The sequence below is a fragment of the Rhinopithecus roxellana genome, chromosome 19, assembly GCF_007565055.1.
Source record: "Rhinopithecus roxellana isolate Shanxi Qingling chromosome 19, ASM756505v1, whole genome shotgun sequence".
Classification (NCBI taxonomy): domain Eukaryota; kingdom Metazoa; phylum Chordata; class Mammalia; order Primates; family Cercopithecidae; genus Rhinopithecus; species Rhinopithecus roxellana.
This window is the reverse complement of record NC_044567.1, coordinates 67,431,317-67,454,875: the sequence shown is the minus strand read 5'-3', so window position 1 is coordinate 67,454,875 and position 23,559 is coordinate 67,431,317. Positions and strand designations below refer to the sequence as shown.

General features: G+C 52.9%; 2 protein-coding genes across 3 annotated transcripts in view; one reads left to right on the top strand and one right to left on the bottom strand.

Moving 5' to 3' along the window:
- TOP3A (DNA topoisomerase III alpha) overlaps nt 1-11,143 on the top strand; it is a 42,096-nt gene extending 30,953 nt beyond the window's left edge. The window contains exons 17-19 of one of the 2 annotated variants that reach the window (XM_010367750.2): nt 1,850-1,972; nt 5,172-5,854; nt 8,847-11,143. In XM_010367750.2, coding sequence (XP_010366052.1) covers nt 1,850-1,972; nt 5,172-5,854; nt 8,847-9,025 — 985 coding nt within the window. In that variant the 3' untranslated portion in view covers nt 9,026-11,143. The remainder of the gene's footprint in view (nt 1-1,849; nt 1,973-5,171; nt 5,855-8,846) is intronic. The other variant, XM_010367743.2, reaches the window with a different exon arrangement.
- A 6,816-nt stretch (nt 11,144-17,959) lies between these two features.
- Nucleotides 17,960-23,245, bottom strand: MIEF2 (mitochondrial elongation factor 2). Its single transcript, XM_010367724.2, has 4 exons — nt 23,032-23,245; nt 20,886-21,039; nt 20,504-20,666; nt 17,960-20,035 (listed from the first exon to the last, which is right to left on the bottom strand). Exons 2-4 carry the CDS (start codon nt 21,030-21,032, stop codon nt 18,981-18,983), a joined length of 1,365 nt encoding a protein of 454 aa, XP_010366026.1. The 5' UTR covers nt 21,033-21,039; nt 23,032-23,245; the 3' UTR covers nt 17,960-18,980.
- Nucleotides 23,246-23,559: the final 314 nt, after the last annotated feature.

Here is a 23,559-nt window from a genome sequence, read left to right as displayed (position 1 = left end):
TAGCAGGATGGGATCAGGCCTTTGAGGTGTAAAGCACTATGGGAATTCAGAGCAGGTGGACAACCGAGTGATAGTGGGGTTTTTTGTCCCCTGTGGATAGGACATCATATACCCAATGTGTAACACATGGAAGAGCATGAGCTTCAGATCTAGGTAGGTCTGGGTTCAAATGCCACTTCTGCCGCATATAAGCGGTGTGGCCTGAAGCAAGTTACTTACCTGCTTTGAGCCCCAATTTCTTCTTTTGTAAAATAAGGTCAGTACTCACAAGACTGTGTTAAGGGTGAGGATTTGGTGAAAACGGTCAGGACTATATATATAGCACATTGCCTGATGTGTTGTAGATACTCAGCAGATACTACTCTTCTTCTCTCCTATTTTAGTTCTGAATGGGGCCTGAAAATCTACTTTAAATATCGTAGATACAAGTGGGCAATTTAGCCTCACATCAGGTTGTTCAAGCCAGTGGCTGGCCACTGGAGGAAGTTCACAGGGAAAGACGTGTTGGAGGGGTGGTGGCCATCATCAGGTGCCGTCCCTCACTGGCATGTTGCAGGGTGGTGCTCTGTAAGCATTACCTCATCCCATTCTCATAACTACCCTGCAAGGCAGGGATTTTTATGCAGCTTAGAGGACTGAGGTGCTTGCTTAGAGTCAAGCAGCTGTGGTGGGCAGCAAAGGCAGAGTTTGAAACCGGGTTTATACCGCCTTTCTCCATCCTGCCTGACCCACCTGGGGCTGCTGCGGTCCTTGCTGCTGAATAAGAAAGGAGGTTTCTTGACTCCTCACCTCCAACCATCATTAACCTGGCTGGCCCAAGTGAAGAGAAGGCCACCCACGCTCTCAGAAACAAGAGGTCTGCGGGCCAGACCTGGAAGAAGGTGTCAGGGCTCAGGTCACTCACAGACAGATGCCAGTGCCACTCTATGCCCAATGACTGAATGGGCATATATTTCAGCACTTAATAAATGACATTGATGGGTTTTCCTTACCATTGGTAGGTTATTGGATTAGTACTCTTTGGAATATAAGGACAGAGAATAACTACTTTTGTTTTAGCTCTGAATTCTCCACTTTTCTGAATTGGAGAATTATTATTCTTTTGTTCTTCTGTTATTCTTTTGTAATGCTTCTCTCAGTTACTCCAGAAGGTCAGGAGATTATCTTGTGGGATTTGCCACTCCAGTGTTTATCTGATAATTTCCATTTCTGAGATTGTAAATTTCTTATTTAAATGGTTGGAGTTCAGGGCTTTTTTTTCTTCATAGTGTACCCAGGCAGACTCATGAGGAATTTGTAAATCACATGCATATTGGCTAGTCAAACCCTAACGTTTCATGACTGCAAGGTGTTGAAAAACATTGGCCAGGAGAGACAGGGATGGGATGGATTGGGTAGTGGGTGGGGCTCTGTCACAAACAGATGGGTTTCCATTCCTGGCTCCCGTCTCCACACGCATTCGTGTCTCTGGGCAGGTTTCCAGCCCACATCAAGCCACCGTTTACTCACATGCAAACTGAGGGGCTCCCTGACACTGCCCAGACTTGACACGAGGCAGAAAGGCAAGAATGTGTGAGTGCACAGCACAGAGCCCCTGGCGTCACCTTGGTTGGTTGTCGGTTTTCTAAATAGAAAGCAGGGTCAGCAATAGCTGCTTTGTGCTTTTGGGATGTGAGAAGGCTCATTTTCCCCAATCAATTCAATATGAGTGCTTGTGTATCCAGTTAAGTGTCGTCCAGAAAAGGGAATGCTGTCCTCGGTCAGCTGAGAAAAGGCTGCTTCAGCGGATGGCCAACAGCTGAGAGCGTCCCCTGCACTCCTACCATCTGACATGGCACCTTGTCCCCAGGTTCTACCTCAGCTGCATGGGTTTCCCGGAGTGTCGCTCAGCTGTGTGGCTTCCTGACTCGGTGCTAGAGGCCAGCAGGGACAGCAGTGTGTGTCCAGTTTGTCAGCCACATCCTGTGTACAGGTGAGCTGGGCGCTTGAGTCAGGCGCCTCCTCTGCAGTGTATACACCACGGCGCCCATCTTTCCCTCGCTCCTGTCAGAACCCAGAGAGGAGTGTCGGGGATTCCACTCAGGCCCTGCAGGCATGTAGCTGTGTTCTGCAGCAGCCAGGTTAGCAGGCCTGATCCGGTTCTGTTGTGTTCCACGCTGTCACTGCTTTGGCAGGTATGACCCTGTTTGCAGTAGGCCATGGGCAAAGAACCATGAAGGCCTCTTTCCCTGCCCTCTCCATATAGATCATTGCTACACAAGGCTTAGGAAATTATTTGCATATTAAAGACAACATCCAAGCTTGGGCTATATAGGAAGACCCCATCTCTAAAAAGAAAAAATTTTTTTTTTTTTTTTTTTTTTTTTTTTTTTTTTTTTTTTTTTTGAGACGGAGTCTTGCTCTGCCGCCCAGGCTGGAGTGCAGTGGCCGGCTCTCAGCTCACTGCAAGCTCCGCCTCCCGGGTTGACGCCATTCTCCTGTCTCAGCCTCCCGAGTAGCTGGGACTACAGGCGCCCGCCTCGTCGCCCGGCTGGTTTTTTGTATTTTTTTTAGTAGAGACGGGGTTTCACCGGGTTAGCCAGGATGGTCTCGATCTCCTGACCTCGTGATCCGCCCGTCTCGGCCTCCCAAAGTGCTGGGATTACAGGTTTGAGCCACCGCGCCCGGCCTTTTTTTTTTTTTTAAGACAGAGTCTCGCTGGGTTGCCCAGGCCAGAGTGCAGTGGTGCAATCTTGGCTCACTGCAACTTCCGCCTTCTGGGTTCAAGCGAGTCTCCTGCCTCAGCGTCCTGAGTAGGTGGGATTACAGGCATGTACCACTATCCCTGGCTACTTTCTATATTTTTAGTAGAGACAGGGTTTCACTGTGTTGGCCAGGCTGGTCTCGAACTCCTGGCCTCAAGTGATCCACTCACCTCGGCCTCCCAAAATGCTGGGATTATAGGTATAAGCCGCTGCGCCTGGCCAAAAAATTTTTTAAATTAGCCAGATGTGGTGACACATGCCTATAGGCCCAGCTGCTCAGGAGGCTGAAGCAGGAGGATCGCTTGATCTCAGAGGTCTAGGCTGTGGTGAGCCATGATTTCACCACTGCTCTCCAACCTGGATAACAGCCAGACCTGTCTCTAGAAATAAATGAATAGCCTGGGCACGGTGGCTCAGGCCTGAAATCCCAGCACTTTGGGAGGCCAAGACGGGTGGATCACGAGGTCAGGAGATGGAGACCATCCTGGCTAATAGGGTGAAACGCCGTCTCTACTAAAAATACAATAAGCCAGGCGTGGTGGCAGATGCCTGTAGTCTCAGCTACTCAGGAGGCTGAGACAGGAGAATGGCATGGACCTGGGAGGCAGAGCTTACAGTGAGCCGAGATCGCGCCACTGCACTGCAGCCTGGGCGACAGAGCAAGACTCCATCTCAAAAAAAAAAATAAAATAAATGAATAAATAAATTACTTAAGTTCCTCTAGAAAGTGCACAGCCCTAGTACAAGACAGTGGTTCTCAAACCTCTTGGTCACCAGACCCCTAACACTCTGAAAGATCATTGAGGAGCCCAGAGAGCTTTTGTTGGTGGTGGTTTATCAGTACGTACCATATGTGAAATTAAAGTGGAAACATCTTTTAAAATATTCAATAATTGGGCCAGGCACAGTAGCTCACGCCTGTAATCCCAGCACTTTGGGAGGCTGAGGCGGGCGGATCACGAGGTCAAGAGATCAAGACCATCCTGGCCAACATGGTGAAATCCCGTCTCTACTAAAAGTACAAAAAATTAGCTGGGCGTGGTGGCGTGCGCCTGTAGTCCCAGCTACTTGGGAGGCTGAGGCAGGAGAATCGCTTGAATCCGGGAGGTGAGGGTTGCAGTGAGCCAAGATCACGCCACTGCACTCCAGCTTGGGCAACAGAGTGAGACTGTCTCAAAAAAATTTTAAAAATTATAATAATTTATTTCTAGTAAATGCATTGCATACTCCCGTAAATACCATGTTTTTGGGGGTAATAAAATACTTATTTTCTAAAGCAAAATAATAATGACATGAATGACATTGTTTTACATTTTGCAATTTGTATGTCTGGCTTAATAGAAGAGAGCTGGATTCCCATATCTGCTTCTGCAGTCAGTCTGCTGAGTCATTGCATGTGCTGGCACCTCTGGGAGACTCCATTGTATACACATGGAAGAATAAGAGCAAAATAGACATAACCTCTCAGAATTTTTTTTTTTTTTTTTTTTTTTTTTTGAGACAGAGTCTTGCTGTGTTGCCAGGCTGGAGTGCAGTGGCGCAATCTCAGCTCACTGCAACCTCCAACTCCCAGGTTCCAGAGGTTCTCCTGCCTCAGCCTCCTGAGTAGCTGGGACCAAAGGCACATGCCACCACGCCCAGCTAATTTTTGTATTTTTAGTAGAGATGGGGTTTCACCATGTTGGTCAGGATGGTCTCAATCTCTTGACCTCGTGATCCACCCGCCTCGGCCTCCCAAAGTGCTGGGATTATAGGTGTGAGCCACCATGCCCGGCCTTAGAATTATTATAAAAATTTTTGTGTGTGTTACAGAGTCTTCACTGTGTCACCCAGGCTGGAGTGTCGTGGCACAATCTCAGCTCACTGCAACCTCCACCTCCCAGGTTCAAGCGATTCTCCTGTCTCAGCCTCTCAAGTAGCTGGGACTACAGACACACGCCAGCATGCCCAGCTAATTTTTTTTATATTTTTAGTAGAGACAGGGTTTCACCATGTGGTCAGGCTGGTCTCGAACTCCTGACCTCAAATGATCCACCCGCCTCGGCCTCCCAAAGTGCTGGGATTACAGGCATGAGCCACCATGCCCGGCCTATAAAATAGTTTTGCATTCTCCTTGAAAGGGCTCAGGCACCCTGGAACCACACTTGGAGAACTGCTGATATAGAGGCATGGAACTTCTCAGAGGTGTTTTTATTTTAGTGAATTACTGGCATCTTAGATTTCATCTGCACTGCTTCCCACTGTCCACTCCTGTGATGACTGGCAAGGGCTTGTGGTGGGCTGACGGAGGGCCTCACAGGGGACTTGCGTGGGCTTCCTGATGCATAAGGAATGGTGGAGAGAGGCCTAGGGCTAAAGCAGCCCTCAGTGGACTGAGAAGCTGGCACCTGGTTGTTAATGTTTTTTCCCATCTTCTGGCCTCACTAGGTTGAAGTTAAAGTTTAAGCGCGGTAGCCTTCCCCCAACCATGCCTCTGGAGTTTGTTTGCTGCATCGGTGGATGCGACGAGACCCTGAGGGAGATCCTGGACCTGAGATTTTCACGGGGCCCCCCCAGGGCTATCCAGCCCTCTGGTCACCTGCAGGCTAGCCAGTCCCTGAACAGGATGGACAATAGCCAGCACCCCCAGCCTGCTGACAGCAGACAGACTGGGCCCTCAAAGGCTCTGGCCCGGACCCTCCCACCACCCACGGCTGCTGGTGAAAGCAATTCTGTGACCTGCAACTGTGGCCAGGAGGCTGTGCTGCTTACTGTCCGTAAGGAGGGCCCCAACCAGGGCCGGCAATTCTTTAAGTGTAACGGGGGTAGCTGCAACTTCTTCCTGTGGGCAGACAGCCCCAATCCGGGAGCAGGAGGGCCTCCCGCCTCGGCATATAGACCCCTAGGCGGCTCCCTGGGACGCCCCCCAGGCCCAGGGATCCACCTGGGTGGGTTTGGCAACCCTGGTGATGGCAGTGGTACTGGCACATCCTGCCTGTGCAGCCAGCCCACTGTCACACGGACTGTGCAGAAGGATGGGCCCAACAAGGGGCGCCAGTTCCACACGTGTGCCAAGCCGAGAGAGCAGCAGTGTGGTTTCTTCCAGTGGGTCGATGAGAACACCGCTCCAGGTGAGGCAGGGAGGGGCATGGGAATCCCTGCCTTGGGTTTTCAGGTATCTACCTCAGAGACTGGGGACAGCAGAAAGAAGGCAAGATAGGGTCATGGTGGGATTGGGAGGGGCACCTGGGCTGCCTTGCACCTCTGTTTCCTCACTTGATCACTTTCAGCAAGGTGATGATTGTACAGTCCTCATTCCAGATTAAAGGGTAGCTACCAGTAATGGTGTCATTTGCCCTATGCCTGGCACTATGCTAAGTATACTTCCTATGCATCTTCCATCCTCATCGGGTAAGCATTATGATCACAATTTTACTTTTAAGTGAGAAAGGTGAGACCCAGACACATGAAGTGGGCGTTGCTCAGGGTCTCATAGCAACAGACACCAGAATGAGGACATAGGCCTTCCCAATGGCCTTGTGCCCTTGCAGCTGTCGTGACCCTTGGCAGACCATGAGCATCAGCCTCATTTCTATTTTTTTTTTTTTTTTGAGACTGAGTTTTGCTCTTGTTGCCCAGGCTGGAGTGCAATGGTGCGATCTTGGCTCACTGCAACTTCCACCTCCCAGGTTCAAATGATTCTCCTGCCTCAGCCTCCCACGTAGCTGGTATTACAGGCATGCACCACCACGCACAGCTAATTTTGTATTTTTAGTAGAGACATGGGTTTCACCATGTTGGTCAGGCTGGTCTCAACCTCCTGACCTCAGGTTATCCGCCTGCCTTGGCCTCCCAAAGTGCTGGGATTACAGGCGTGAGCCACCATGCCCGGCCCAGCCTCATTTGTTCAGATGAAGACACCAACCCCGATGATATTTAGGAACCTGCCCAGGGTGACACAGCTTGGGTCAATGTCCGGGAACTGGGTGTCATGAGAAGTGGCACCTAGACATTGCATCAAGTTGAGTGGTGTAGGTGGAGGCATTTTGAATGGTTCCTCCTGCTCCAGTGCACAGCAGAGCTTAATTAAGTAGCTAAGAATGACCCAAAGGCCTAGTGGGATCTTTGGAGTTGTGCGAATCTGGTTCCAAAGCTCAGCAGTATAACCTTGAACAAATGACTTAGCCTCTCTGCCTCAAGTTTGCTCAACAAGATGGTCCCTGCCTACATTCATAGGGTTCCTGTTTTAGAAAGAAGTTTAGTCTCAGACTAACTATGATTCTTATGCATGTATCACCAGCCCAGCATGCACAGAAAGAACCCAGAGGCTTGGTAAAAACTGTGGGACTTGGAACTAGCTACCAGTGCCAGTGGGGCCCAGAGATGGCCATTGCGATGAGAGGCCCACATTTGAAGTGAGATGCAGTCTGGCCTCTTGTCTCCCCACTTGGAAGGACATGGTATCTGACCCCCAGACTGGCTGGCTGACTGTCCTGGGTAAATGGACAGCTGGTCTGGAAAGGCACATTGAGGGACAGGAAGGGATCCAGAGCTGGACTTTCCTGCATGAAGGTGGGTCACAGGTTGCTAGTCACAGGCTTCTTGTCTTTCCCACCCTACCACACAGATCAGCTTGCTTGGGTTTCTGCCTCTGTAAAAAGCTCAGCATGAAGTGATGCCAGTGTCCACTCACCAAGTGAATGTGGGATGATATCGCCAGGAGCTTAGGATTCTTGAGGGAGAGGTGTCAGGTAACATAAGGCAGAAGGCATATCGCACCTCAACCTTACAGAGTTGGACACAGTGTGAAGGGAGGCTGGCCGGTGGGGTGTATGTGGCTGTGTAAAAGTTGATTCAGCCGGCCGGGTGCAGTGGCTCACGCCAGTAATTAAGCACTTTGGGAGGCCGAGGCAGGCAGATCATGAAGTCAGGAGATCGAGACCATCCTGGGTAACACGGTGAAATACGGTCTGTACTAAAAATACAAAAAATTAGCCAGGTGTGGTGGCGGGTCCCTGTAGCCCCAGCTACTCGGGAGGCTGAGGCAGGACAATGGCGTGAACCCGGGAGGCGGAGCTTACAGTGAGCCGAGATTGCGCCACTGCACTCTAGCCTGGGCGACAGAGCCAGACTCTGTCTCAAAAAAAAAAAGTTGATTCGTCCATATCGTCTGCTGCTACTGTTTTTTTTTTTTTTTTTTTGAGACAGGGTCTCACTCTGTTGCCCAGGCTGGAGTGCAGTGGTGTGATCACAGCTCACTGCAGCCTCCCAGGCTCAGGCATCCTCCCACCTCAGCCTCCCAGGTAGCTGTGACCACAGGCATGCACCACACCTGGCTAATTTTTATTTTTATTTATTTTTTTATTTTTTTTTTGAGACGGAGTTTCGCTCTGTCACCCAGGCTGGAGTGTAGTGGCCAGATCTCAGCTCACTGCAAGCTCCGCCTCCCGGGTTTACGCCATTCTCCTGCCTCAGCCTCCCGAGTAGCTGGGACTACAGGCGCCCGCCTCGTCGCCCGGCTAGTTTTTTGTATTTTTAAGTAGAGACGGGGTTTCACCACGTTAGCCAGGATGGTCTCGATCTCCTGACCTCGTGATTCGCCCGTCTACATTGTTTTAGTCAGGGTTTCGCCATGTTGTCCAGGCTGATCTTGAACTCCTGGGCTCAAGCAATCCTCCTGCCTCGGCTTCCTAAAGTGCTGGCATTACAGGCATGAGGCATGAGCCACCGTGTTCAGGACTTGCTACTTCTTTTTTTTTTTTTTTTTTTTTTTTTTTTTTTGAGACGGAGTCTCGCTCTGTCGCCCGGGCTGGAGTGCAGTGGCCAGTTCTCAGCTCACTGCAAGCTCCGCCTCCCGGGTTCACGCCATTCTCCTGCCTCAGCCTCCGGAGTAGCTGGGACTACAGGCGCCCACCACCTCGCCCGGCTAGATTTTTGTATTTTTTTAGTAGAGACGGGGTTTCGCCGTGTTAGCCAGGATGGTCTCGATCTCCTGACGTCGTGATCCGCCCGTCTCGGCCTCCCAAAGTGCTGGGATTACAGGCTTGAGCCACCGCACCCGGCAGGACTTGCTACTTCTACGTGTCAGTTCTAACCTCAGTCCTTCCCTGACTCTCCCCACAGGGACTTCTGGAGCCCCGTCCTGGACAGGAGACAGAGTAAGAATCCTGGGGTCGGAAGCCAGAAGCAAAAGGTCCCGGGCCAGTTCCTCAGACACGGGGTCCACAGCAAAGAAACCCCGGAAATGCAGCCTATGCCACCAACCTGGACACACCCGTCCCTTTTGTCCTCAGAACAGATGAGCTCAGGGTAGGGTAGAGCGTGCCACTTTCTCAGACCTGTCTCCTTTGTGTTGGGAAATGAGTTAACCAGGACCAAGTGGCCATTTAGTGTCCTGGAAACTTGGAGGACAGTGTTGGCCTTTGGAGTCGGGCCTTTTCGTGTTAAGGGGCACAAGGTCCAGACCACTGTGGAGCAGGCCAGCTCTGTTGGACAGTGGCCCTCTTCCCAAGCCTCAGAAGTGACCATAGCCACTGCTGAAAAGTCATGCAGCTGCTCCCTCGGACCCCCCGAGGGTGGTTGCTGTTAGCAGAGGATTGGTGCAGTCCTAGCTGAAGCCCACTGTGTGCCAAAAGAAGAAGCTCCCAGGACTGCTTCCTTCACCTCCAGAAAGCCCCAAGTGAGCCGGCAGCACTCATGGGGCAGGCCATGTCCAGGCTGCCCAGGGCTTCTCTCATAGATGTCCTGAGAAGGACGGTGTAATACAAGGAAGTGGCTGTGGTAACACTGATCCCGCAGAAGAAGCTTCATTCCCTCTTTAGTTAAGCCAGGACACCCAGAATTCATTGCCTTAATAAAGAACCCAGGCTGGGTGCAGTGGCTCACGCCTGTAATCTCAGCACTTTGGAAGACTGAGGTGGGTGGATTGCCTGAGCTGAGGAGTTGGAGACCAGCCTGGGCAACACGGTGAAGCCCTGTCTCTCCTAAAATACAAAAAATTAGCCAGGCGTGGCGGTATGCGCCTGTAGACCCGGCTACTCAGGAGGCTGAGGCAGGAGAATTGCTTGGACCCAGGAGGCAGAGGTTACAGTTAGCCGATACTGCATCACTGGACTCCAGCCTGGATGACAGAGCGAGACTCAGTCTCAAAAAAAAATTTTAAATTAAAAAAAATAAAAGAATCCAACCCCAACGGGGCATGGAGGCTCACATCTAATCCAGCACTTAGGGAAGTCAAGGCTGGAGGATTGCTTGAGGTCAGGAGTTGAAGACCAGACTGGGCAACATAGTTAGACCTTGTCTCTATTATTAAAGATAAAGCCAAGCACAGTTATACACGCCTTTAGTTAGTCCCAGCTGCTCAGGAGGCTGAAGTGGAAGGATCCTTTGAACCCAAGAGTTTGAGGCTGCAGCAAGCCATGATCACACCACTGCACTCCAGCCTGGGTGACAGAACAAGACCCTGTCTCAAACATTTTGTTTTAAATAAATAATACAACCTTTTTTTACTCTGACCTGTGAGAGTGCAGAGGGTCTGGGGAACATTTGCAGAAGCAACAGGTATCAGCCAGTGCTGGAAGGAGCTCACCCTGGGAGGTCTCACCAGCCTCTGTCCCTCATGTCTGTCCCTCGTGTCCCATGTGGACAGCCCTTCCTCCCTTTCCACGTGGTAAGCACTGAGCCCAATTTCTTCCCACCCTACAGGTGGTCCCTCAGAGCAGAGAAGATGTCCAATGAAAGGTTCAGATTCAGATCACTAACTTTCCATCTTCCACTTTTTCCAGTGGTGGCCATGTTCCCCGTGTGCCTTCACAAAAACCTTGTGAATAATACAAGCCATATGGACTCTGATTTACAGTTTAGAAGATGAGCGGAGGTGGGTGTGAGTTGCCCAGTCACGTTGCTAGTTGTTGAAGAAACTAGAATTGTTCTCAGGTCTTGGGCTCCTGGCCCCATAGACCAGTGGCTCTGTGTCCTGGTGGAGTATTGGAGAGGATTTTTATAAATGCAGATTCCTGAGATTGTTCCTGGAGCATCTCTGAGTGGGTGTGGGTTGTGGCCCTGCATGTGTGGTTTTGCCTCTCCCAGCCCCGGGGAACCACCAACCACCTTTTGTCTCTATGGATTTACCTACTCTGAATATTTTGTTTAAATGGAATCATACCAGGCTGGGCACAGTGGCTCACGCCTGTAATCCTAGCATTTTGGGAGGCCAAGGCAGGCAGATCACCTGAGATCAGGAGTTCAAGACCAGCCTGACCAATATGATGAAACCCCATCTCTACTAAACATACAAAAATTAGCCAGGGCGTAGTGGCTCACGCCTGTAATCCCAGCTACTCAGGAGGCAGAGGTTGCAGTGAGCTGAGATTGGGCCATTGCACTCCAGCCTGGGCAACAAGAGTGAAACTCTGTCTCAAAAAAACAGAAAATGGAATCCTACCATACATGACCTCCTGTGTCTGGTTTCTTTGACTTGTCAGGCTCATGCACATTGTAGCATGTGTCGGTCCTCAATGATTATAACTGATAGTCCACTGTATGAATATACCACGAGTTTATCCATTTGTCAGTTTATGGACATTTGAGTTGTTTCCACCTTTTGGCTATTGTGAATGGCACTGTTGTGAACATTGGTGTATGAGTGTCTGATGACCTGTTTTCAGTTATTTTGGGCATATGCCTAGGAATGGGGTTGTAGTTTCATACCATAACTCCACGTTTTAACTTTTTGAGGAACCTGCAAACTTTTCCACAGTGGATGTACCATTTTACACCCACCAGCAGCAAACCAAGGTTACTGCTTCTCCAAATCCTTGTGAACACTTGTTCCTTTCCTTTTCTTGTATTATAGCCATCCTAGTGTATTGTCATCCTAGTGGGTATGAAGTGGTATCCCATTGTGGTTTTGATTTGCATTTTCCTAGTCACTAGTGACGCTGATCATCTTTCCATAGGCTTACCTACTGGCCATTGGTATACATTATTTGGAGAATGTCGATTTAAGTTCTTCACCCTTTTTTTTTTTTTTTTTTTTTGAGATGGAGTTTCGCTCTTGTGCCCAGGCTGGTGTGCAGTGGTATGATCTTGGCTCACTGCAACCTCCGCCTCCTGGATTCAAGCAATTCTCCTGCCTCAGCCTCCCAAGTAGCTGGAATTACAGGTATCCGCCTCCATACCAAGCTAATTTGTATTTTTAGTAGAGATGGGGTTTCACCATGTTGGCCAGTCTGGTCTCAAACTCGTGACCTCAGGTGATCCACCAGCCTCAGCCTCCCAAAGTGCTGGGATTACAGGCGTGAGCTACCACGCCCGATCTCATCACCTATTTTTAAATTGGGTTGTCTGTCTTTGTTGTTGAGCTGTAGGAGTTCTTCATAGTTTCTGGATACCAGATGCCTTTGTGGTTTTTACATCTCTACAGGCAACTCCGGTGTGTCTCAAAACCAAACTGCAGGATTGGGCTGCACTATGGACTGGGCTAGGCATCTGAGATCAGACAGACCCAGGCTCAGCTCCTGCTTCCCGGCCTGCTCTGCCACCCTGGGTGTGCGCCCTCATCCCTGGAGCCCCAGTTGCCTCATCCATAATGGGGTGTTCTTGTTCATATTGAGGCTCTCTAGTGAAGGCTTACAGTCAGGCATGACTGCAAATTAAAGCTTCACAAATCAAACCTGTTGGAATTTCCAAGTCTCTCAGCCCACTCAGGTTAGCAGCATGCAGCGCATCGTACCCCATCGACATTGACTGGAAGGGTTTTTAGTCCCTGTGTTGAGCCACATCTGCGGCTTGTTCAATGCACAACCAAAGAGAAGAAAATGACCCCCCACCCCACCCTTGCTGGATCTAGCTGAGACTAGGCACTGGCCAGGATGTCACATACAGTGGTTTCAACCTCCAGCTGCCAGCAAGACAGCATCTACTGTCCGTTTTCTGTAGGAACCATGGCTCCGCTGGGTTAAGTGCTTTCCTCTACCAAGCAGCTAGCCTGGCCTTGAAACCTAGTCTCTGATGCCATGTACCCCCCAACCCCATCAGAGTTTTGTAAAAAGCCCCTTCCTGCTCTCCACACCACAGCTGAGAGCCCATGGCATAACTGGAGGCTTCCCTGCCATCTCTTCTTCCCTGCCAAGCGAAGAAGCCTTGGCTGCCGGGCACGGTGGTTCACGCCTGTAATTCCAGCACTTTGGGAGGCCGAGGCGGGCAGATTACGAGGTCAGGAGATTGAGACCATCCTGGCTAACACGGTGAAACCCCGTCTCTACTAAAAGTACAAAGAATTAGCCACTGGGCATGGTGGGGCACCTGTAGTCCCAGCTACTCAGGAGGCTGAGGCACAAGAATGGCGTGAACCCGGGAGGCGGAGCTTGCAGTGAGCCGAGATCGCGCCACTGCACTCCAGCCTGGGCAACGGCAGGACTCCATCTCAAAAAAAAAAAAAAAAAAAGAAGCCTGGTTGATGTCCTGCACATGCTTCCTCAGGTGACTGCTTGCACTTAACAGCAGAGGAAACGAGACACCACCCCACACAACTGGTAGTGGTTGAGGAGTCTGCCTGATCCCACACTGGATACTTAGAGCATCCAGAATTAAAAATAAGCCCTGTCACCAACACCCACCCCGTCAACCCCCAGAGCGAGGCTCAATGTGCTCAACAGTGCTGGGGCCTGCCCCTGGAGACACTGGCTTTGGAGACACGGCAGAGACCCCACTGCCCTTTGGGATGAATTCACTACCAGCCTCTTCTAGAATCCAGCCGAGGACCTGGGATGTTCACATTCAGCTGGATGGTGACCCCAGCTCAATGTGCTCACCTGGGTGTTGCCACTCACCTGTTGACCCTCCCTACCAGGGACAGATCTGTGCACCCCATCCCCACCTTAGACCACCAGCTCACACACAGGTGGTGCTGGTGCAGTGGTTAATGTTAGGTGTCAACTTCATTGGATTCAGGAATGCTCAGATAGCTGATTTTTTTTCTGGGTGTCTGTATGTTGCCAGAGGAGACTGACATGACTCGGTGGACTGAGAGAGAAAGACCCACCCTGAATGTGGGTGGGTACCATCCAATCGGCTTCCAGCACAGCTAGAACAGGTGGAAGAAGGGGCATGAGCAGCTTGCTGAGTCTTCTGCAGCCCTCTCCCTCTTCCTGTGCCAGATGTTTGCTTTCTTTTCTCTCCTGTTGGACATCAGACTGCAGGTTCTTTGGCCTTTGGACTCTGGGACTTGCACCAGCAGCTTCCTGGAGCCTTCTGCCACAGACTGAAGGCTGCACTGTGGGCTTTCCTGGTTTTGAGGCTTTTGGACTTGGACTGAGTCACACTACCGGCTTCTCTCCACAGCTTGTAGACGGCCTATTCTGGAGCTTCACTGTGTAATCCTGTGAGCTACTTCTCCCTAATTAACTCCCCTTCTATATATACATACAGCCTATTGGTTCTATCCCTCTGGAAAACACTAATATATAGTCAGGATCTGGCCTGCAATCTGAACCTGGAAAGTTCCTTCTGAAACCCATGCAAGCAAGTGAGCCCCAGTGGCCTCCCTGCCTGCCAGAGGCCCCAGCCCGCTGAATGAATTGGTCTCATTGTCTCAAGAATGCAGCAAGCAGTGCAGAGATGACCCAGTGCAGGTCACCAGAGTCACTGGTGTTTGTCTTTGGAACCCACCTGGGTTTTCTCCACTACAGCCTTAAGGAATTAAGATTTAAAATATAGATAGATAGATAGATAGATAGATAGATAGATAGATAGATAGATAGCAGCCTTAAGGAATTAAGATTTAAAATATAGATAGATAGATAGATAGATAGATAGAAAGACAGACAGATAATTACAAAAGAAAAATGTCATTAAAAATGCAAATATTGGCCGGGCACAGTGGCTGAAACCTGTAATCCCACTACTTAGGGTGGCTGAGCTGGGAGAACTGCTTGAAGCCAGGAGTTTGAGACCAGCCTGTAATCCCAGGGATAATCACGGCTCACTGCAGCCTCACCCTGCTGGACTCAAGCCATCCTCCCACCTCAGCCTCCTGAGTAGCTGGGCCCATAGGTACACCACACCTGGCTAATTATTTTTTGTAGCGATGTCTGACTATGTTGCCCGGGCTGGTCTTGAACCCCGGGCCTGAAGCAGTCCTCCCACTTCAACCTCCAAAATGCTGGGATTACAAGCATAAGCCACCATAGCTGGCTTTTTTGTTTGCTTTTTTAAATATTAGCAGCAGATAACGGAAATGAGCTCTGAACAGGTCAGCTCTACGGGAATAAATGGTCCCCATTTGAGGACAGTCCCACAGCTAAGTATTCCTGAAGAGAAGTGTGAAGTGCATACAAGTGGATTTACAAAAAGGAAATGCTATTTGGTGAAATTTATCAGAGTTAGGGGCAGAGGATCTATGGGTGACATTTTCAAAGGACTACATTTAGATTCTCCATTTTTGGAGTCCTTTTTTTTCTACAATCTTCCCTAGCGATCCTTGCATTCTGAGCAGGGGTAGTCACTGCCTTACCACAGTCATCAAGGCTCCTGGCTCTGGGTCACTTGGTGAAAGTAAAACAATTTGAGTCACCACAGCCAAAGGTTCTGAGTGTTAAAGACACTGAGGCCTGGGCAAGCCCATATCCTGCTCCCAGGCAGGCAGGGCGGGGGCTGTCCTTGCCTTGTGGGGAAGGGAGATTTCACAGCCTATCAGGACAGCCCAAGACCCAGCAGCCCAGGGCGTGAGGTCATGCAAAGTTCTTAGCAAAACAGTGATTTGTTTCCAGTTCTCTGGCTAGAAACGGAAGACCCAGACATTAACCTTGGCTAGGTGATGGAACCATGAAGATGAACCATGAACACTTTTAACTTGCCCTGGATTTTTCTTTTTTTTTTTTAAGCCATGGTTTGAGATGGCAAATTTAGAGCTACCTGAAGCAAGTAGCCTCTACAGATTGGCCTACATCAGGCTTGTGTTGGGGTCTGGCCATCTAAGGAGAGGGACTCTAGACTGAGCTTGCTTCCCGGACAGCTGCACTCTGACCAGGGGCTGGCCTGCCAGCTGGGAGCGCCTTGCTGTGCTGGGGCTTGGATGTGGCCGGAGGGTGAGGCACAACTAGGCCCACCAGTCCTCGTTCCCAGGCATTACCTTAGCACTGCCTATCCCAGTTAATCGTCACAAGCACCTGGGATTGGGCATTGCATGACCCCCCCAGTTAAGAGATGAGAAGACTGAGGCATAGGCTCTGCCCCAGACTGCTCCCTTGCTGCCCCTCCACCACCAGGGAAACTACTCAAAGCTCTCCAGCATCAAGGCATCAAGTGATTGGAATGGACCTTGGTCAAGTGTCTCCTGCCTTGGACCCTTATAATATCCTCTGCAAGGAGCCCTCGTGCCTGCCCCTTGCCCTGCACCCAACACCCAGAGGCCTACACCACTATTCCATTTGCTCAGCATGGTTCTGCTTCCCTTGGGTCCTGCAGTCACAGCTGGAAGGGGTAGGGGAGTCCCCTCAGGACGTAAGTGGGGGAAGGACCAGCAGGGCGCAAGTGGCACGGCTAGGCTGGAAGCAGCCCTGCACGCAGACCAGAGCCCTCCCCAGCCCACATCTGTCATCTGGTGATAGGAAGTGAACCCTGGCTTTGGCTCTTGGGGGTGGGGGGGATAAGATGCCCTGGCCTCTCACCTGCGCAAGACGGGGCAAGTTTCCTCCTGACTTCTGCAGCCACAAATAGGTGCAAGGGGAGGGAGAGAACACAGGTTCCTGGCCGGGTGTGGTCACCCATGCCTGTAATCCTAGCACTTTGGGAGGCCAAGGGAGGCAGATCATGAAGTCAAGAGATTGAGACCATCCTGGCCAACATGGTGAAAATCCATCTCTACTAAAAATATAAAAATTAGCCGAGCGTGGTAGCTCGGCTAATAAATATATAAATAAATAAGTAAATAAAAAATAAAAAAGCATCTTGGCCGGGTGCCGTGGCTCACGCCTGTAATCCCAGCACTTTGGGAGGCCGAGGTAAGTGGATCACCTGAGGTTGGGAATTCAAGACCAGCCTGACTAACGTGGAGAAACTCCGTTTCTACTAAAAATTCAAAAAAAATTAGCTGGGCGTGGTGGCGCATGTATGTAATCCCAGCTACTTGGGAGGCTGAGGCAGAAGAATTGCTTGAACCCAGGAGGCAGAGGTTGCGGTGAGCTGAGATCACGCCATCGCACTCTAGCCTAGGCAACAAGAACGAAACTCCGTCTCAAAAAAATAAAAAATAAAAAATAAAGCATCTCAGTCTGTTTGGGCTGTGAAAACAAAATGCCATACACTAGGTGGCTTATAAACATCAGAAACTTATGTCTGACCATTTTGGAGGCTAGAAGTCCGAGAATGAGTCACAAACAGATCCCATGTTTGGTGAGGGCCCACATACTGGTTCATAGGTGTCCCCATCTAGCTGTCCTCGTGGAGGACGCGGGGAAATGCTCTCCTAGGGTCTCTTTAAAGGCCCCATGGGGTGGGGGCTCACACTCATGATCGAATCACTTCCCAAAGGCCCCATCTGCTGTTAGCAGTGCCTTGGGGGTTAGGATCTGAACATACAAGTTTAAGGGGACACAAACTTTCTGTCTGTGACAAGTAGGGTACGTGGAAGGAACAGATGAAAAGCTTGGTGTTGCTTTAGTCCTGGGAACCAACCAGTTTGGGATGTTTCTTCCTGCAAGGCTGAACCCAGCCCCACACCACACTTCCTGTAATCAGTGGGCTGTTGATGGCCCTTCAGCCATGCCCATCAGTTTTTAGAAACTTGTGTTTTGTTTTGTTTTTTCTTTTGAGATGGAGTCTCGCTCTGTCGCCGAGGCTGGGGTGCAATGGCGCAATCTTGGCTAATTGCAACCTCCACCTCCCGGGTTTAAGCGATTCTCCTGCCTCGGCCTCCCGAGTAGCTGGGACTACAGGCGCCCGCTACCACACCCAGCTAATTTTTGTCTTTTTAGTAGAGATGGGGTTTCACCATGTTGGCCAGGATGGTCTCGATCTCTTGACCCTGTGATCCGCCCACCTCGGCCTCCCAATGTGCTGGGATTACAGGTTTGAGCCAGCGTACCCGGCCAAGATGCTACTTTTTAAAGTAAACTCTACCACCTCCAACTGACCTCAAGCACCCTTGCTTAAGTGCCAGGACAAGCCACAGTACTTACAGAAAACCCCCAACAGCTGTGTATGAAAGTGCCAAGACCCCCTTATCCAGCCTGAGTTATACGTGTTAGAATTGTCTTTTATTCTTGTTCACCTCTTCGAAGCAGAGCTTCGTTTCAGCAGGAAGGATACCAGAGGCAGGAGGAGGGTCACTTGGGAAGGGAGGTGGAATCTCCCTCCTCTAGCCCCCCTGCTACCTCTAACAGGCTTCAAAGTCAGAATACAGCCATCGGCTGAGTGCAGTTCATTTTGGCACAGTGGGAGGCCGGCTCTGCGCACTGGACCTCTCTGGTGGGGGATCAGGCCCTCTGCTCTCCAGTGGGGCCTGGAACAGCTCCAGTGATATGCCCCAGCTGTGGGCTGGGGGCACAGCACAGAGCCTCAGCTCCCCAGGGCCCTCAGCTGCTTGAAGAAAACACTCACCTGGCTGGAGGGATAAAGGGCCTTGCCCTGAGGTATCAGGTGGGTAGCAAGTCACACTGAGCTCCTGCTCCAGGGCTCGAGAACACAAGAAAACTAAACGCACAGAAGACAGCAGGAAAACGCCATCCTTTAACAGCCAAAAAGCTGTCATTCAGGGGCACCAGGTGACTCCAGCCCCCGGGGGACAGAACAAACACACCATACCTACCACCAGGCACCAGAGGCCTCAAAACGCCTGCAGCTGGGGCCGGAGAAGGCGGTAAGTCGCCTTCTCTCAGCAGAAATGTGAAGTTGGCCTTCAGCTTCTGCCCAGGATGGCAGAAACCACATTCTGTCGGTGGATTGGTTGCTGGTGATGGACACAGCCAAGGTCCTGGGGTTGGCCCCAAGGGCTGAAAAGGTGCTTGCAGAAATGGCTGGCACTCCAAGCTGCCTGAGCCAGCCCAGCCGTACTCAGGTGACAGTGACCCAAGCTCTCTGGGCTCAGGGTTTACGGCCACCATAGCCCAAGTACATCCCGATGCCCTGGGTTTAAGTAATGTACCTTCTTTTGTTCTGGCTAAAAGCTAGAGAAAAACCACTATTCAAATCCCCGGAAGGGCGGTGGGTGCAGCTTCCCAGCATTAGAAAACATGCCAGCCACCCGTTCCCACCCACCTAGAGCAGCCCCTCGGGCTCCTGTAGGCCACTGTACAGCGCATAGCCAATGTCGTCAATCTCCTCTTCACGCAAGCTGCTGAAGAGGTTCACGCTGGGGTTGAAGTGGCAGGGCAGGCTGGCCTGCTCCAGGCTGCCGATGAGCAGTTCCAGGGCTTGCAGGAAGCGCTCACCCAAGGCCGCCTCCGTCCAGTCCACATTGTCCTCCCCCAGACGCAGGACCACCTGGGTCAGGTGACCCCGGCCCAGCTGACCCAGGGCTGAGCAGCCACGGCAGACAGCACACAGCAACAGCAGCAGCCGCCGGCGAGTCCCAGCGTCATGATCGTCCAGGGCTCGCAGCCTTGCAGCCTCCACTGGATACAGGTCCTGCAGCCAGAGGTTCCCCGCCAACCCCTCCAGAGGCCAGGCCAAGAGGAGGCGGTCGTCAGCATCGGCTCCAGGGACTGCCACAAGCACAGCCACGGTGAGCTCCAGGCGCTCGTGCTGCACCTCGAGCAGCAGCTCCTCTGAGACCATGCTGGGCCAGATCAGGCACCCAAGAAGACTGCCAATGGCCGGCCAGTTGACAGAGGCAGCCAGCGCCTTGCGGAGTAGCTCCAGCAGGATGCGGGAAGAGAGGTAGCCCCCGACCAGGAAGCGGTCCCAGGGGCTGCTCCCGCGGGGGCAGAACTCAAGCTGAGTCCTGCGCACGGCCCAGCAGCGAGGGTCCCTCGCCACAGTGTCCACGCCCGGCACCAGGCTCCATAGGCCCGGCTCCAGCACCAGTGGCACCAGGAGACGCACATGGTCCGCGGCCCCTGCCTGCAGCCCATCATACAGCGGCCCCCCAGGCACAAATGCCCCAAAGGGCAGTTCTGGGAACTTGCTCCGAAAGTAGGCCTGCAGCTCCAGGGCAATGTCGCCAGCCAGCTGTTTGGCCAAAGCCACCTGGGCTGCTGGGATGGTCACACGGTCCCGCTCGAAGGCCAGCAGCCTCTCCTGCAGTGTCAGACACAGCGGTGCTGGGGAGCTGAGCTGTGATGTCACCTCAGGATCAGTTTCTGCAGGCCCCTCTGCAGAGTGAAGGGGCGGGGAACATGTCGGAACAGCCTGTGATTAGTTAAGAAAACACCACCGACAGCTAGCTGTGTGACGTCCCAGGGCCTCACTTTCCTCACCTGCAATGGCACCTGAGAAGGCACTCAGTTCAGATCCTCACATATAGTGAGCGCTTGGTGACGAGTTCTCATTGTCCCAGAGTCCAATACCCTGGCCCTACGGCTAAAACAGCTTCATGCAGAGTAGGTAGGTAGTCACGCCCCTCTGGGCCTCAGTTTCCCCATCTAAAGCTCCCCACCATCACAACGGTGCCACTTTGCTCCAGGAGCAGGGCAAAGAAACACCACCCCCATTAAATGTCTGAGGAGCCCACAACCCAGAGAGAAGCAGGGACTCGCACAGGGCCACACAGTCAGTCAGGGCAAAGCCTGGGCTGTGTCTCTGGAATGTGACACCAACAGAGGGGAAGGAGTGCCACTCACCTGGGGCAGAGGGCGAGGGGGCCAAGGGCAACACTGGCTGGCTGAGGGCAGCAGGTGGAGGCCGGGGCTGCAGGTGTGGTGTGGCCTTGAGCAGGCTCAGTTCCTTCCAGCTGTCTCCCTTGGTGTCATCCTCGTCCCGCGGGCTAGTGGCCCTGTCAATGAACTGCAGGCAGAGTCACACAGATCAGTGTATATGAAGTCTGGGCAGCCATAGCAAAGCCCAGGGGCAAAGGAGACCAGGGTGCAGGGTGGAGAAGCAGGTGCCCTGGGCTCCCATGAAGGCCTTGGGCAGTCCCCACCCCTCCCCAGGGCCCCTCGGAAAAGCCCAACCCTGTTGTCCTCCTGTAGGAGCCCCAGGCATGACCTGCCCACCTGGCCTTACCCGTTTCACGGCCAGGGTGGCAATGCCCAGCACAGCAGCCCCGCCCACGCCCAGCACTAGGCGGGCATTGGCCAGGAGGAAGTCCACCATGCTGCCCAGCCCCTCGTCGCCACGCCGCTTCCCCCGTTTCTGGGAGAACTCTGCCATGGTCTGCCTGTAAGAGAGCCAGGGGTGAAGGGGCAGCTCAGGTGCAGGTGGCCAGGCTGGGAGAGGGGCTGCTATGGACAGGTGCTCTGGCTGTCCTTATGCTGGGTAAGAGAGCTCAGCCCATAAGGGGGGCTTTCTGAGAATTTCTCAAGAAAAAGGGGCCACCCATCCACAGGGCAGGACACCGAGGTCCTGGGAAACCATGTAAAGTACCTAAGAAAGGGCAGGGATGGGATATGAACTTGGGTTTTGGGGCACCAAGCCCCCATCTCTCACGAGGAGATGAGGGAGCTGCCAAGCCCCTTCCCCTAAAGCTGCAAACAACCCACTCCCTGGAAAGAAGCTTGCAAAGGCCCTGAGGCTTGTGCAGGTATAGGAAGGGGCCGCTCTCCCTGGAGCCCACCCTCCAGGACCTCTGACATCACCAGGGTGTTATCATCCCCATCCCTATGTTACAGAGCCACAGGCTGCCAGCTCACAAGTGAGTGGTGAGGTCTCCAACCCATGACTACAAGGCCTCCAGACTCTCATCACCCACAGAGTCTGACGGATTCGCCCTGTGCCAGGTGGCCAGGTCCTCAGCAGCAGCCTCATCTGAAGGTCCCTAACCAGAGGGCACGGCAGCCTCTCTGATAACCTCTTCAGAAGAGCCCAAAGTCCAAAGAAGACGAACAATTTGGGGCCCCAGCCAGTCTGGGGGACCACTGTTCCGGAACCAGTCATCCTCCAAATCTTGACAGGGTAGCCCCAAGAGGCAGAGCTACCAAGTCAGAGCACAGGCAGAGTGAGACAGCCGGAGCTGCCCAGGCAGGCCAATGCAGATGTGCTTCTCAGGGTTGAAGCCCATTTGGCAGGGCAGACAGGGCTGCCCAGTGCCTCTGTCCAGAGGGCTCCCTGGGCCTCTCAGTCTTGGGACAACGTGTAGGTAGTGGTGGGTGATGCTTCTCAGCTGCCGGAAGGCCAAGCAACAGAGAAAGGAAGATGAGGGCCTGGGCCCCAGCCTGTTTGCTCACCTGTAAGATGGCATACGCAGCAGTGAGGGGCACATGTGGGCAGGCTTAAAGTGTGTGGCTGGGTGGGGCCCAGTACTTGGGAAGTGGAGGCAAAGATCTCCTAGGACCCAGTCCACGTTCCTCACGTTCTGCGAGGGGGACACTGCCCTCAGGCCCTGGGAGATGAGCTGGGCTGTGACCTTCGGACATCAGTTAGACACCAGGCAAAACTCTCCCAGGGAGGCCTGAGCAGATGACCATGAGGTCACAGCCTGCCCGGGCACCAAGGACTTCTGCCCTGCCAGAGTATCGGTGCCAGGGGCCCAGTTGCCAGGTGACCAGATGCCTGGAGTAGCTGAAGCCCGAAGCGCTGTGTGACTCAGCCCTGTACACCCGCCTATTCGCCCCAGACTAAAAATAAGACGGTCTCTGGGGAGATCCCAGGCCAACCGGGTGACTCGCCATAGCCCCAAGGCCGGTTTCAGTCTCCTCATCCGTGACTCGGGAATCAATAATGCCACCCACCCTCAGAGAGACCAGGACTCTACTTTGCAAACTGTAAAGCGCTTTAAATACTCCCAACCTGTCTAAATTGGGACTCAGCCCCACCACTGGCGGGGTCGCACAGGCCTCAGCCCACAGCCTTCCAGCTCTGGGAAGCAGGAGAGGGCACGGGTGGCTGAAAATAACCCGAGTTTGCCCAACGAGGCCCTGGAGGCCGTTTGGCCTTCCCTCCTCCGCCAAACGCGCCTGCCGTGGGCCCGGGCGGAGCAGGCCCCAGCAGCAGCCCTAGGTGGGCGGGTGACGCCCCGTTCGCAGGGAAACCAAGAGACCGAGATAGGAAGGGGGCAGGGCTGGGATTCGAACGCGGCCCTTGGTCCCCCAAAGGTCCCCTCCCCGCCTTCCCCAGCCGTGACCACGGGCCACGCCCCCGATCTGCGTTCCGTCGCGCGCCAAGCCCTGAGCCGGGTGCCCCTGGGAACCGCCCCGCCGCGCTCCAGCTGTACCTGCGTAGCAGCTTCCGCACAACAACCGGAGGAGGCCGCGGGACCACGGCCCCTGAGCTTGGACCAGCCTGGGACTGGAACGTGAAGAACCCTGGAACCTGACGTCGAGGTCCCCGGGGGCGGCCGCGGACTTCGCAGCACGCAGACAAGCAGGCCCTAAGTCCAATCGGAGCGCTCGAGCCCGCAGGTGCCAAAATACTGCGCGGCTCAGCCAATGAAGGGCAGGCCCCGCCCCCCAGCCGACAGATGCGCTCCCTTCGGGGCGGGACTCCCTGGCGCAGTCCGGATTTAAAGGTGCAGGGCTGCATTCCGAGCCTGCGACCAGGTGATGTGATAGGCAGCCCTCCAGGAAGTCTGTGCGTTGCAATGTGAGCCTCCGGTGTGGAAAAAGTTGTCTGGGTCCCCGTTCCTTCCGGGAGCCAGGTAGAGAGGCTGCACATGGCTAGAGGCCCGGCACATCCAACCAGTTAGATCACCTCTGCGAGAGAGTGTCTTGGTGGCCTTGTTCTTACCTGTGGGCCTGCGAGG